We start from the raw sequence: 14,831 nt of genomic DNA on the forward strand, positions 1-14,831 counted from the left end.
ACCAGCCTTGTTTCATTCTTGCAAAACAGATTGATCTGACCTCAGAAGTTCTAAGAACCCTTCAGAAAGGCCAGGAATTCTGCAACTCCATCTTGTTTTTTTTTTTTTTTTTTTTTTGCTTCTATCTGAAAATAAAAATCTCTTTGCTAATCTTATATTGGTTAAATATCAGCTTTCCTTAACCATGTGGATATTTTTTTTTTCAAAAGGTTTAAAGGGCAGTGGCCTTTAGAGTCTGGGCCACTTTTAAGGTGTTTGGCTAATCAATAGCCTGGTTATTGGTTAATCCCATTTGAGTGGGAATTGAGGGAGTTCTGTTAGTTTTCCACATTGGATAGATGTCACAGGTCCTAGCCTGTAGACATCTTTGACTCTACCTTCCTGAACAGTTTTATTCCTTAGAGTTAATGTAAGCTGGTGGCTTCTGGATGAGATGTTTGCTATTGCTTTCCTCCTCTTGTATTTGATGACTTGGCAGCTGGGGGTAACGACACAGGAGAAGGTGAACCAGTAAGTGGGCCTGATGTCTCTGCCAAATAGGGGTCACTGGCTGGGGAACAAGACACTTTAGAGTTTGCAACAGGCTGTGTTAGGCTGGAATGTAATCTTTTTTCCTGTTATTACTAATCCAGAGCAGAAGGATGGGCCAGGACAAAGGCCCTGCACTGTAAGTCAAATCAGCCTGTGTAGGAGTCGTAGCTCTCATCCTCAGGAGCTGGGTAATCCAGAGCAAGCCACGTAATCTCTTTGATCCTCAGTCTCCCTATCTGTAAAATGAGAATAATAATGGATCTTCTACTTGTGTTAAAGCAGTGAAATAAATCCCTGCATTTAAAATGTACTCAGTATAGTAGGCACCTGATTAATGGTAGTTCTCTTAAGAAATGTCAGATGGTGGGCTGGAGATGTGGCTCAACGCACTTGCCTGGCAGGCACGGGGCCGCTGGGTTTGATCCTCAGCACCACATAAAAATAAGATAAAGATGTTGGGTCCACCAAAAACTGAAAAGTAAATATTAAAAAGTTCTCTCTCTCTCTCTCTCTCTCTCTCTCTCTCTCTCTCTCTCTCTCTTTTAGAAAAAGAAAGAAATGTCAGATGGTTAACTTCTTTATCTATAAGAGAATCATAAAAATACCTGCCTCAGTGTTGGGAAGGATAAAATTAGATAATGTATTCAATATTATTTTGGGGAATGTCAAGAGACTGTAGATTCCTCAGTTGTATCATTCTGAAAATGAGTTTACCTTTTACTGGGGGTAACCGGCAGAGGTGAGAGGTGATATTTCCATGTGCACATTAGCTGTTCTATTTCTTGGAGATTTCCAACCTGGCTTCCTGTTGTTTATATCTTAACATCAAATACTTTGCAAAGTGTACACCAGCCCTTTATTTCACCTTTGGAATAGCTGTTAAGCAGTCCCTGACACTGAACATTGAAGATTTTTAAATAGAGCTATTTTTATTCAAATTCTTATTAAATAATTCAATTTTGAATCATTATTGCTTTTAAATGTGAGAACAAGAGGGATTTCCTTTAAGTAACAGTTCAGAAGGGGGGGAAAGCGTTTTTATAAGCAGTTAATTTGTAACTTGTATTTAAAGCAAATATAATTTTGAAAAAAAAATCAGAAAATTCATCTCTAATAATTAGAAGATAAAGGCAAGAGAACTGTAGCAAAAGAAATCTCTGCTGAGATACTCTTAATTATAAAAGCTTATCATTGTAATCCTTTTTGAAAATGAGCAAAGAGTCTTGATGTTTGATGAACTTATCAAACAAGACAGACCAGTGAAGAGGCAAATTTTAAGTCAAGGCAAAAGAGAACCAATTAAACACTTCACAAAGTGCTGAAGGAGGAAATCATGCAGTTTTTGTGTCTAATGCCAGTGTGTCTGACGTTGGTTTTGAAAATGGAAAACTTCCTGGTTATAGCTTTACTAGGCTCTGACTTGGGCACTGGGGACGTATCAATCTCAGGCAAGTTATGAAACTTCTCAATTTCCTCAATTGTAAAATGGGACGAAAGTAAGAGCAAGAATTAAAAGCATGAAAAGTCCTTAGAACAATGCCTCCTCTTTAGGAAGCTGTTTAGAAAGTTCTTGCCAGTGGTGCTCTGTGATTGTGATTGTTATTTGTTGGTATTTCTATTCTCTTGGCTGGCTGACAATAATCAGACAGAAGAAATTTATAATATGCCAATTGGCATGGATGTTCCAGATAAGTTAGGGATTTCAAATCTATCTATTATTGATTATTTTTAGCAATAGTGCTCTCCCCCCACCAAATAAAATCTCACATGAACCCTAACATTGAAAAGAGGACAAAGATATTTACATTTTTAATGGTGCACATTTTAATAAGCTCAGGTTTAACATTTGCGTACTAGAATGTTTAAATAGAAATATAGTTTTGAGAACAATAATTTTTTGAATAAAAATAAATTCAAGGCCTCACACATGCTAGGCAAACATTCTATCATTGAACTACATCTCCAGACCTTTTTATTTTATTTAGTGAGAAAGGGTCACTAAATTGCCCAGGATGGCCTCATTGAATCCTGGCCTTGTAATCCTCCTGCCTCAGTCTTTTGAGTAGCTGGGATTGCATACATGTGCTACTATATTTGGTGAGGAAAAAAAAAATTGAAAGCAATGGTGATGAAAGGAATTTATAATCATTAGCTGCAAAATCAATAGATGTCTATTATGTTTTTATGTGAATAATACTTTTTGGTAGGGGTGTTGCTTCAAAATTTTTAAAGTTTGAAAATTTTATAATTATTTTTTATTCTAATTCATTACATGTGACAGCATAGTGAATGACAACTCATATTATACATATAGAGCACAAGTTTTCATCTCTCTGGTTGTACACAAAGTAGAGTCACACCATTCATGTCTTCATACAGGTACTTAGGGTACTGATGTCCATTCATTCCACTGTCTTTCCTACTCCCCTGCCCCATCCCTTCCCCTTCCTCCCCTTTGCTCTATCTAGGGTTTATCTAATCCTTCCATGCTCCCCAACCAATCCCATTGTGATTAGCATACTTATAATAGATAAAACATTCGGCATTTGTTTTTTGGGGATTGACTAACTTCACTTAGCATTATATTTTCCAACTCCACCCATTTACCTACAAATGCCATGATTTTATTTTCTTTTAATGCTGAATAGTATTCCATTGTGTATATATACCACATTTTCTTTATCCATTCATCAACTGAAGGGCATTCAGATTGGTTCCACAGTTTAGCTATTGTGAATTGTGCTGCTGTAAACATTGATGTGGCTGTGTCCCTATAGTATACTGTTTTTAAGTCCTTTGGGTATAGACCGAGGAGTGGGGTAGCTGGGTCAAAAGGTTAGTTCCATTCCCAGTTTTCCAAAGAATCTCCATAATGCTTTCCACATTGGCTACACCAATTTGCAGTACCACCAGCAATATATGAGTGTGCCTTTTCCCCCACAACCTCGCCAACATTTATTGTTGTTCGTATACTTAATAGCTGTCATTATGACTGGAGTGAGGTGAAATCTTACAGTAGTTTTGATTTGCATTTCTCTAATTGCTAGAGATGTTGAACATTTTTTCATATATTTGTTGGTTGATTTATATCATCTTCTGAGAAGTGTTTGTTTAGTTCCTTGGCCCTTTTATTGATTGGGTTATTTGGCTTTTTGTGTTAAGATTTTTAAGTTATTTATATATCCTAGAGATTAGTGCTCTATCTGATGTGCCTGTGGTAAAAATTTGCTCCCAAAACGTAGGCTCTCTATTTACCTCACTGATTGTTTCTTTTGCTGAGAAGAAGTTTTTTGTTTGAATCCATCCAAATTATTGATTCTTGATTTTAATTCTTGCACTATGAGAGCCTTATTAAGGAAGTTGGGACCTAATCCAATATGATGGAGATTTGGGCCTACTTTTTTCTTCTAATAGGTGCAGTGTCTCTGTTTTAATTCCTAGGTCCTTGATCCACTTTGAGTTGAATTTTGTGCATGGTGAGAGATAGGGGTTTAATTTCATTTTGTTGCATATGGATTTCCAGTTTTCCCAGCACCATTTGTTGAAGAGGGTATCTTTTCTCCAATGTATGTTTTTGGCACCTTTTAGTATGAGATAACTGTTCTTATGTGGGTTTGTCTCCGTGTTCTCTCTTCTGCACCACTGGTTTATAAGTGTATTTTGGTGCCAATACCATGCTGTTTTTGTTACTATTGTGCAATTCTTTTAATTTATTGAAATGTGTTTTGGGACTAAGAATGTGGTCTTAGTGATTATACCATATGCATTAAAAATATGTGTTCTCTGCTTATTCAGTGTATGTGATTCTAAATAAATTAAGTCAAATTGGTGATTAATGTTTCTCAAGTTTTCTTCTATCACTTTCTGAGGGAGGGAGGGAGGTTGCAATATGGAATTATACTTGTGGATTTATTTATTTATTTTAGTTGTATCAGTTTTTGCCTCATATATTAAAACCTACATCTTGATAAATTAAAAGAATTTGCAAGTTTAAAAAACTTCTGAACAACACACACATTTAGGTTGTTATGTCTTTGTGATGACTTGCCCCTTTATTATTATGATTGATTGTCATTATCTCTGGAAATTGTCCTGGTTCTTCATTTCATTTTCTTATCAATTGTGTTTTCATGGCAAATCTTCATCTAATATTTTGTTTTCACTTATATGACCATATTTAAAGTATGCTTTATATAGACATACAGAGATGAGACTTGCTTAATCTAGTCTAACAATCTCTGTTTTTTCAATTGACAGAAATTTGACCATTTACATTACATATAATTATTGACAAGCTTGAGTTTGAGGCTACTATCTTACTATTTGTTTTCTATTTGTCCATCTCTTTTCTGATTCTACTTTCTCTTTTTGGGTCATCTTATAGACTTAATATTTTTTCTAATTTCTAAATGGCTTAGTTAATCAATGGTTAACCATTAACCATTCTATTTTAATTTTTATTCTACTTTTGTTTTTACTCTGAGATTTATAACTTACATCTTTAACTGATCACAGCCTAAAATCAAGTAATACTATACTACTCCTAGTATTTTTTTTCCTACCTGAAAAAATTCTTTTGACATTGACTGTAGTGCACATCTTTTGGCAACAAATTCTTTTCTTGTTCTGAAAAAGTCCTTATCTTGCCTGCATTTTGAAAGATATCCTTGCTTAGTATAAAAGTCTAAGTGAATAGTTTCCCTCCCACATGCACATTACTTTAAAGATGTCATTTCATTATCTTCGGTATTGCATAATCTCAGAAGAATTCTGCTTTGTTCTTGTTTGTGTACTGTGGTTTTTCCTTCCTTTTTTCTTTTAAGATTTTTTTCTTTATCAATTTTTAGCAGTTTCCCTTACAATGTAACTTGATATGGTTCTGGGGGTTCATAGTTTGCATTAAACTTGGAATTTTTTGCCTTATTAATTCAAATATGTTTTCTGGTCCATTTTTTCCCATGTCTCCATCTGACAGTCCAGATGTGGGGATGAGATGCTTGATATGGATATGATCCCACAGGTTACAGAGACTCTATTTTTCTTTGTTGTTATTGGTAATCTTTTTTTCTCTCCTTGTTTCATTTTAGTTTCTATCACTGTGTCTTCAAGATTACTAATCTTTTTCCTGCAGTGTTTAATCTGTTGTTTAGCCTATCAAGTTTTCATTTTTGATGTTAAAGTTTCTAGCTTCGAACATTTCACTGGGTACTTTTTCAAATCTTGTACTTTCTCCCTTATCATGTTCAAAATTATCCTTAAGTAATCTAGGTTTGATTTTAGCATTTTTAAAATTCTTGTTTGCTGAATTCATTATTTGTATTTCACAGATTTTTTGCAATTAGGCAGGACTTAGCATGTAGCTCAATCCACTCATGTTACAGAGAAAGAAACTGAGCCTTAGAAGGAGACGGAAAGATTTCAATAATATGACTATTTGGCTAGCACTTGAGGAATACTGGCCAACTTTACCATCATTATATCTCCTAAGATTGTTGTTCTTATTGTTTTCCCAACTGAAGGTCAGAGAGGAAGAAAGCAATTTGATATGTCAGGCATGCATCTACCTACATGAAAGGCATTGCCAGGCCTTTCATGTCCCAGATTAGGCTTATCACTGCTATGACTACAGTCCCACCAACTAACCAATAAAAAAATTCAATGCTTCACAAATAATCACTTGTATTGATAAGAAAGATGTGTACTGAATTTGGAGTTAAGATACCCAAAGATTTTTCACAACATTTTCTACCCAACATTTCCACTGATGAAAACCAGAATTCTTTAGGGGATTAGAAGAAATGTGAATGAGAACCCTAAACAGAAATCACAATAATCTAAGCATCACCTAAAGGTTTTTTGCTTTTTAAAAAATAGGTCACATAGGCAGTAGACCCGAAAGAAGTCTCAATTATGCTCCTCTTTTTTATTTTAAGGCTTTTATGGGCATAAGAATATGTTTTCCAAAGTGCCCTGGGTCAGGGCCATGTGGATGCTTTCAGTAGTTATCCAGATGCCTGGAAATTACCATGCATCTAGGCAACAGGAATTTTTAATTAACATAAACAATCGGAGTACTGGCTCCCAGTCAAAAATCAGTGATGGAGATATGGAGACTTCTCTTCAGGGTGACTAATCCTTAGCTATACAGCGAGGGGCATTGGGTGTGGGCTATGGAGTGCGGTCAACCTGAGATTAAGTTCTAACATCACCACTTAGTGGCTACAGAACTTGGATAAGTTACTTAAACTCTGCAAACTTCAACTTCTCTAGTTATAAATAGTGATAAAACATATTTCATAGAGTTCTTGTCAGGAGTTAGGAAAGTGCATGTGAACACTTAGTATAGAGCCTATTACATAGTATATCATCAGAAAAATTTTTTTTTGTTATTCTATTTCCCATTTGTCAGAAATTCTTCACAGTACATTTTGGAATGCTAGAAAAAATGGATAGACTTTGGAGCCAAAACAGCCTTGTTTGAATCCTGGCTTTGCCACTTACTACCCATAAAATTTAAGCAACCCATTTAATCTCCTTATGAATTTGTTTTACTCATCTACAGAATGGGTATAATAATGGCTATTTCACAGGGTGATTATGGAATTTTTAATGAGATAATACGTTAGTGATAAAATTTGGTTATTCATTTCCCACTGCATACCAGATGCTATGTTCAGGACTAGATACAACGGTGAGCAATATAGATATGATATCTGCCTTCCAGAGCTATTAGTCTATGGGTAGGAATGAAGTATGTGAAGCTCTATGTACCTGACACTTAGTAGGCAGGTCAAGGAAAGTTACCTGGAGGAAAGGTCAGGCAAGATAAATGATGTACAATTAGAGTGGTCCGTGTAGAAAACATCCGTGTGCAAAATACTGCAGGAGAGCCTGCCATTGCCTGGGACTAAAAGTCTCTATGGAATTTATATGTCTCTGGCTCACAGAAGACACTTTTTGTCTTCACTCAATGAAAATGTTCATTTAATCATAAATATTCTAGGTGTGCGAGGTAGTGAACTAAATAGGTAATATCCCTACACTCATGGAATTTAGTGATACAGTCAGTAAACATGTAAACAAATAAACAAAAAAAAAATCATTTAAGATGGTGAAAAATACTATGAAGGAATCCAATGCACCCTTTGATAGAGAAAATAGACTAAAGAGGCTGGTTACGGGGTATCCTCTTGTGGAAGGGGCATTTACACTGCGATGTAAGGAAAGCAGAGAGAAGCTGAGCCGTGTGGCAGGAGGGAAGAGGGAGAGATCAGCATGTGCTTTGACCTGTGGTGGGAAGTGTCCGTGGTGCTCGTGAGCTGAAGGAAGAGACGGCATGAACACAAAGAAGATGGGCAGCAGGTGGACCCCGGAGTGCCTTGGGCCTCACCAGGGGGAGTCTGAATTTTAGTTTGTATGTAGTAAAAAGTAAATCACCAAAAAAATCTCTGGAGGGGCTTATCATGGAGGGATATCACCTGATTTCTCATTTAAAATAACCAGGTCACATCCCGGTTGCTGTGCAAAGAATAGGTTAAAATGAAATGGAAGGTCTTGGCCCACAGAAAGCCACAGAATGATCTGGGTAAGAGATAATGGTGCCTTATTAGAGCATACTGGCAGTGGAGACAGGCTTCTGGAATTTGAGACACATTTTGATAGCAAAATTGTCAGAAATTTTCAAAGAATGGGATGAGAGGAAGCAAAAGGAAGACATGAAAATTAAAGACCACTGTTAAGTATCTGGCCTGAACACAGATACTTCATGGTGGTTCTACTAATGATGTTGGTGAAATTGAGAGAGGAGTTGGTTGAAGGAGAAAATGAAGAGTTCAGACCTGGAGACTTTTAAGTTTTTCATGCTGGAGAGGCAACTGGTAGAGATGTAAAATGGATGAAGGCCTTCTTTGAGAAGGCATTAGCACAGATGGTGTAGGAAACAAAGGAGTGGATCTTACCTCCTTCCAGGTGAGAAAAGAGAGAAGAAAGGCAAGAAAGACAATGTTCTAGGGAATTCTAGTTTTTAGGGAAAGCAAAAAGAAATGGTCCCGAGGCAGAAAGAGAGCGAGGAAGATTGATGCTGAAGAGGTCCAAGAAAGGGAAGTTTCCATAAGGAAAATAGTAGCTAACAAAGGGCAGATTAGATGAAGCTGGAAAACTCTCTACTGGTTTTAGCAACATGGAGGATGCCAAAGACTGAGCATTTTCAAGGTCAAATTTAGAATACCTCCATTTCACAATGCAATTCCCATGTCAGTGAATGGACTTGGCTCAAGGTTATTAATTAGTGACAATGGCCTTTGAATATATGCACAGCCACGTTATTAGGAAGACCCCCTGGCAATAATAAGGAGGCTTTCTGACCTTCTAGCTTGGGAGTGGTAGCTAATTAATATTTTGTTTTCTGAATTGCTGACGTGGCCACATTATGGGGGTCAAGCATTTGACTTACAGGTTGCATGATTTAGTCCTTTTCCATAATATGACAACTTAGAGGAGAAGTGTCTCACTAGACCCCAGGCCACATTATTGATAAAGATGGAGAGGTTCTATAAGCATTTATGTATTTGAGAAGAATGGACAAGAACTAATATATGCTAGACCTCTGCTAAGGCTTTATGATCTCATTCCATATCCCAAAGTCTCCCAAGTTATTAGCTCTGTTTCTGAACTATTAGAAAATTGAAGCTTAGTGAGTGGCAGAAAGTGGATTTGAGTGCATATTTGATAGACTACAAACCTCTTTCTGTTACATCCGTGTTTCTTCTACTGCGTTTCGTGGCCTTACCCGATTTGCATGAGAAAAGAAATAACCTATGTTCAAAAAATTTGGGAAATTCTAGGTTAAGCAAAGTAAAATGAAGGAACTTCTCAGGTCCTTTAATAGAGTATTAGGCATTTTAAATTTCCAGGAATAGGGTGTTGTGGGCAGATTATCCAAATGAATTTGACCATGAAACTTTTTTTCACTTCCTCCTCTACCTGTGTGCATATTTTAAGAACTAGTTCGCCACAGAATACACATTGAGAAGTTTTGCAATAGGACTGTATTGACTTGTGCTCTATCTACAGATAAAAAAAACTAAGTCAGAATGTTAAAGTAATTTGTTTATGTAACAGCAAATCGGAAAAAAAAATTAAAGGTTAATAGCAAATGCTTCCAAATCCTACTGCTCCACGTTAAATGTCTCACTAATTGAGTAGATTCTTGCTAGCTGGAAGATGCTTTAAAAATATCTGCCAATTTACTAGGCCACAGAATTATTAATGGCTCCTTAAGGGTATTAGTCCATTTTATGTTGCTATAACAAAAAATACCTGGGGCTGGATACTTTATAAAGTAGAGATGTTTGTTTGACTCATAATTCTGGAGGTTCAAAAACATGGTTCTGGCATTTACTAGGCTCTGGTGAGGGTCACCTGGGTATACTATAGTATGGCAGATGGTATCATGGTGGGAGCATGTGGGAAAGAGAACACATGGTGAGACAGGAAACTGAGGCTGTGGAGTAGCTAGGCTCACTCTTTCTATAGCAACCCATTCTTGAAGGAATAAACTCACTTCTACAAGCTCAACCACTCCGAGAGACTTGCTTTAAACTATTCATGAAGGTGGTGTCTCCATATGTAATTACTTTCCACAGGCCCTACCTCTTGAAGATTCTACCACTTCAAAACTACCTCACTGGAGACCAAGCCTCTAACTCATGAACTGCACCAAGCCACAGCACGAAGTAATGAAAAGTGATACAGTTCCTTTGGAAAGCCATTGGGCAATGTGTCATAGCTTTAAAAATCTGTCATCTCAACCTCCAGGATTTATCTTCAGTAAATAATTTAGAATTCAATAAAATGGGGGGCTTAAAAATCTAATTGTTGAACCTTTGGGAAGTGGAACAATGTAGAGCCATTGCTCTACTATTAAGTGGAAAGTCAGAATATAAAAGGCACTCAATATGCCTCAACTGTATTATAAAAATAAAGAGTGGGAGAAAAACCAACAACATATTAATGGTGGTGGGATTTGAAGTAATTTCTTTCTTTTACAATCATTGTTGTTTTTCTTATTGTAAATGCATTCATGTCATAATCACCAAAAATATACATTAAAAAACTCATTGGAATGACAAGAGGAAACTCATTGGAATGATAAGGCTGAAAGTTAGAACCCTGTAGTGATTTAATGAGTGGTCCTGGTGCACCTTCTGTGCTCTGGCATTCAGTGATAGTATTACTGTGTGTGCCTCAGTCTAGACATCATGTCACAAAGCTTTTAAACCAACAGCAGCCCAGCTCTCTGCTCTGTCCAGGCTTTTGCTTTCAGCCATTAATACCGTTTTCTCCCATGTCGACATCATAATGCAGTTTCCATGGGCTTACAATGACATTATCTTGACAATTCTGTAGTGAGATGCAGAATAATGCTGGAGTCCTTTTCTGTTCCCAAATCTTCACCCTATACCTTCCTGGAATTTTTTTTTCTCTCTCCATGTTTCTGCAATTCATTCTTTCATTACCAGGGCAACCTATTATAAAAATGATAATAGGTTGAATTTCTAGATTATTTAATTAGATTCTAACCAGGAGTCAGATTCAAATAAATCTCTCAGCTCTGTCACTGCTTATTTCCCAGGAACTGGTTGTAGTTTTTTCTTCCTCTCCTTCTCTTCTTCTTTGTTTCTTTTCTTCCCCCCTTTCCAAAATATTTACTGAGCACCTTTTATGTACCTGCCGATGATGGATGGTAGGACTTCAGTAGAAAATACACAGGTAGTACCTTCATCCATACATCTTAGAATTGGTAGAAGAAACAGGAATTACACCTAAATTGCGAGTGTGATAATTAATTTTTCAAAAGACATGCAGAAATTGACCAAATCATATGAAGGGAGGTAGCTAATAGTCTGGGTATTGGGAAATGTTTCCCTAAGGAATTGAAATTTTTGATGAGTCTGAAAGATACTTAGGAGTTAATCAGGTGAAGAAAAAGATAGTTGAATTCACTCAGGATTGGGCTATACACGTAGGTGTAATGGAGGAAACACACCTAGTTAATATTTTAAAGTGACAAACCGTGGAATCCAAAATGAAACCAAAAGAAAAATAAAGATATAAAGTGTCTTAGTGACAGAAAGCATTGGTGTCAAGTTAATGGAGGCCCAGTGAGGTCCCACCCAGGAAAGTGCAGAGAGAGTCCTTGAGTAGATTGGAAAAAAAAAAAAAAAAGGAGGAGGAACAGCAGTGGAGGTCCAAGTAACTATTCACAGGTGATTCAAAAATTAGTGATTTGGAGGAGAAGCTGTTTCAGAGAAGAGGAGGTCCAGAATATGATGAAGGAAGGTTCTAGAGTGCAGAGAAGACCATAAGCAATAAGGAAAAGAAGGCACCAAGAGGGTGGAGTGCTCGCTAGAGGGATGTGAGTCAAGGGATGACAGGAATCCAGGTGGAGAGGAAGTTTGTGAAGTTTCTTAAGTTCTTTGGAAGGGCTGATAGACCGATGTTACATTCTAACATCGTTTGATGGATTAGAGCTTCTCTGAGCCTGTTCTGCAGAGCCCAGTGCAAATATAAACATGATGAAAAGTGCAAAGAATGTCTCAGTATTATTACGAGTTTTGATTCACAGACCCAGGTGGGTTCAAAACAATTTTCATAATAATGGTAGGACATTATTTGCCCTTTTTACCGTGTTTGTATCAGCACTGATGATGCAAAAGCAATGGTGGATTAAACCACTGTAGCTTTGGTAAAAAAATCAAGGCAGTGGCACCATATCCATTGCGGGGGGGGGGGGGGAATAAAATTTTACTTAAGAAAGTCCTTTATGAAGCAGTAAGAATTGTTCATTTTATGACACCTCAGTCCTTGAGAAATGTTATCTAAATATTCCATGGCAAAAATGGGAAGAATGCACAAACAATGCAGTGACGTATGAGGACTGTTTGAAGAAAAGCAATTTTGTTTATTTTGGTATTTAACGTGACTTGTGACTTGGTTTCTCCTCTGATTAGATTTTCCTTTAGTGTAATCCCTCCCTCTGCTGATTTTCATCATTGTTTTTCATTTCCTCTTCTTGAAGTATTTTGCTGAGGATGTTCTGTAGTGCAGGCTTTCTAGTTGTAAATTCTTTTAACTTTTGTTTATCATAGAAGGTTTTTATTTCATCATCAAATCTAAAGCTTAGTTTTGCTGGATATAAGATTCTTGGTTGGCATCCATTTTCTTTCAGAGCTTGGTGTGTGTTGTTCCAAGATCTCTTGGCTCTGAGGGTCTAAGTTGAAAAAATATGCTGAGATACGAATTGGTCTCCCCCTGTATGTGATATGATTCCTCTCTCTTGCAGCTTTTGAGATTCTATCCTTATTCTGTATGCTAGGTGTTTTCATTATCATGTGCCTCGGTGTAGATCTGTTGTAATTTTGTACATTTGGTGTCCTCTTATATTTGGTTTTCCAATTCGTTCCCATTGCTTGGGAAATTTTCTGATATTATCTCATTGAAGAGATTGTGCATTCCGTTGGTTTAAAACTCTGTGCCTTCCTCTATCCCAATGACTCTTAGATTTGGTCTTTTGATGCTGTCCCATAATTCTTGGATGTTCTGTCCACTGAATTGTGAGTCCAAACAGCCACTTGTCTTAGTCTCTCTGGCTTCTGTAACACATTGCTGGAGCCTGAGAGGCTTAATCAGAAAACATTTGTTTTTCACAAGAGAAGGGTGCAGGCAGATTCAGTGCCTGGTGAGAGCCCACTTCCTGGTTCATAAATGTCCCGTCTCTTCACCATGTCCTCATGTGGCAGAAGGGGTGAAGGAGATCTTTAGTAGATCTTCAGTAGGGACACTCATCCCATTCACAAGGGATCCAATCTTTGGACTTAATCACTCACCTCCTAAAGCCGCCATTTCCAAATGACATCACAACCCTGATGGTGTTGTGTAGGCTTTCATGCATGCATTTTGGAGGGACACGTTTTGACTTGACATAGATAATCGCCACCAAACCATGGTTATTCAGGAATCGATATTTACATATATTTTTACGTGAACACAGATAGCCTATCACTTGAAAATAACAAGTAAAATTATTGCGAACAACAAATAAGTCTTCATGAGAAAAGAAACACAACTCAGTCAGCACTGTGAACTCGATGGGATCACTAGTGATATTAACAAGTTTTATTTTCTTCCTATATATAGTAAATTTGCAAATATTTATAAGGTATGTGAACTTAGTGAGTTACCGTTTTCCAAATTTCCAATGCCTGATCTTAAAAAAAAATTATGTATGGGTACAAGATCTGTTCAGTGTACTTAGACCAACAGATTTTAATATAAGAGAGCACAAAAGATTTTGTTGACAAGCTTTCAGATACTGCATTGCGCCTAACATATAAGAAATTACCACTTGTCAAGTTTTGGTATAATAACAAAGGAGAATATCCACATATCCACAAATACCCATTTGAAAAAAAAAAAAACCTGTAAACAGTCCTTCCTTTTCCAAATATGTAACTGTGTAGGGCTGGATGTTTTTCATAGACTTCAACCAAAACAACACATAGCTATAGATACAATAAAGGAGCCTCTTTGAAGGGACTTGCAAAAACGTAAAACAATGATACTCTTCTAATTATCATATATTTAAAAAATTACTTATGGTCACATGCAATGGGTTTTTATAGCTTTAAATACATTAACAACTATTATTTTAAAATACCTGTTTTTATTTTGAATTCTGTGAATATCCATAGATCTAGCTCACTGAAAGCTCTCTGGGGTCTTCAATAATCTGAGACCAAAATTGTGAGAACCAGGGTGAAGAGGAACATGATTTTCCTGCCGCTCCGTGGCTGTCAGCCTGGGGATTTTAGCCCAGGGGTCATCTGCAGCATGAGTAGCAGCTCAAGTGTAAGCAGCACGATTTGAAGCATTTTTTCCCTATGCTAGGGAGATAATTGTACTATTGATCACAGCCGGGCTGCCCAGCTCCCAGGGGTGGTGGCAGTTCTGATGGTAAGGGACGACATTCTACCTTTGTCCAGCGGGCTGACCTTCAGCAGCAGCAACACTGTTGGGGAAGAGGCTCGGGCTTAGAGCCAGGCAAGCTAGGACTGCTTCCCTGGCCCTGAGTGACCTGGGCAAGGTTTTTAATTTGTGAGGAGGCAGCATGGGGTAAGAGACAATCCCAGCCTTGGGGGCAAACCAGTTTCTAGCTCATGGATATGTCAGCCCAGGCAAGGTCCTCGATCATTTCTGATGACTGATTTGTAAAATGAGAAACCAACATGGTGAGGAGTGGG

The 14,831-nt window shown here is 37.2% G+C and overlaps 1 protein-coding gene across 2 annotated transcripts in view; it reads left to right on the forward strand.

Annotated features, from left to right (window-relative positions):
* The first annotated feature begins 312 nt into the window (after positions 1-312).
* The window catches only part of C8a (complement C8 alpha chain), a 58,767-nt gene continuing 44,248 nt past the window's right edge, over positions 313-14,831 (forward strand). For both annotated transcript variants that reach the window (XM_040289112.2, XM_078026342.1), the window contains exon 1: positions 313-510. In XM_040289112.2, the coding sequence (XP_040145046.2) occupies positions 434-510 (77 nt within the window). In that variant the 5' untranslated portion in view covers positions 313-433. The remainder of the gene's footprint in view (positions 511-14,831) is intronic.

This window comes from Ictidomys tridecemlineatus, chromosome 11 (assembly GCF_052094955.1).
Source record: "Ictidomys tridecemlineatus isolate mIctTri1 chromosome 11, mIctTri1.hap1, whole genome shotgun sequence".
Taxonomy (NCBI): domain Eukaryota; kingdom Metazoa; phylum Chordata; class Mammalia; order Rodentia; family Sciuridae; genus Ictidomys; species Ictidomys tridecemlineatus.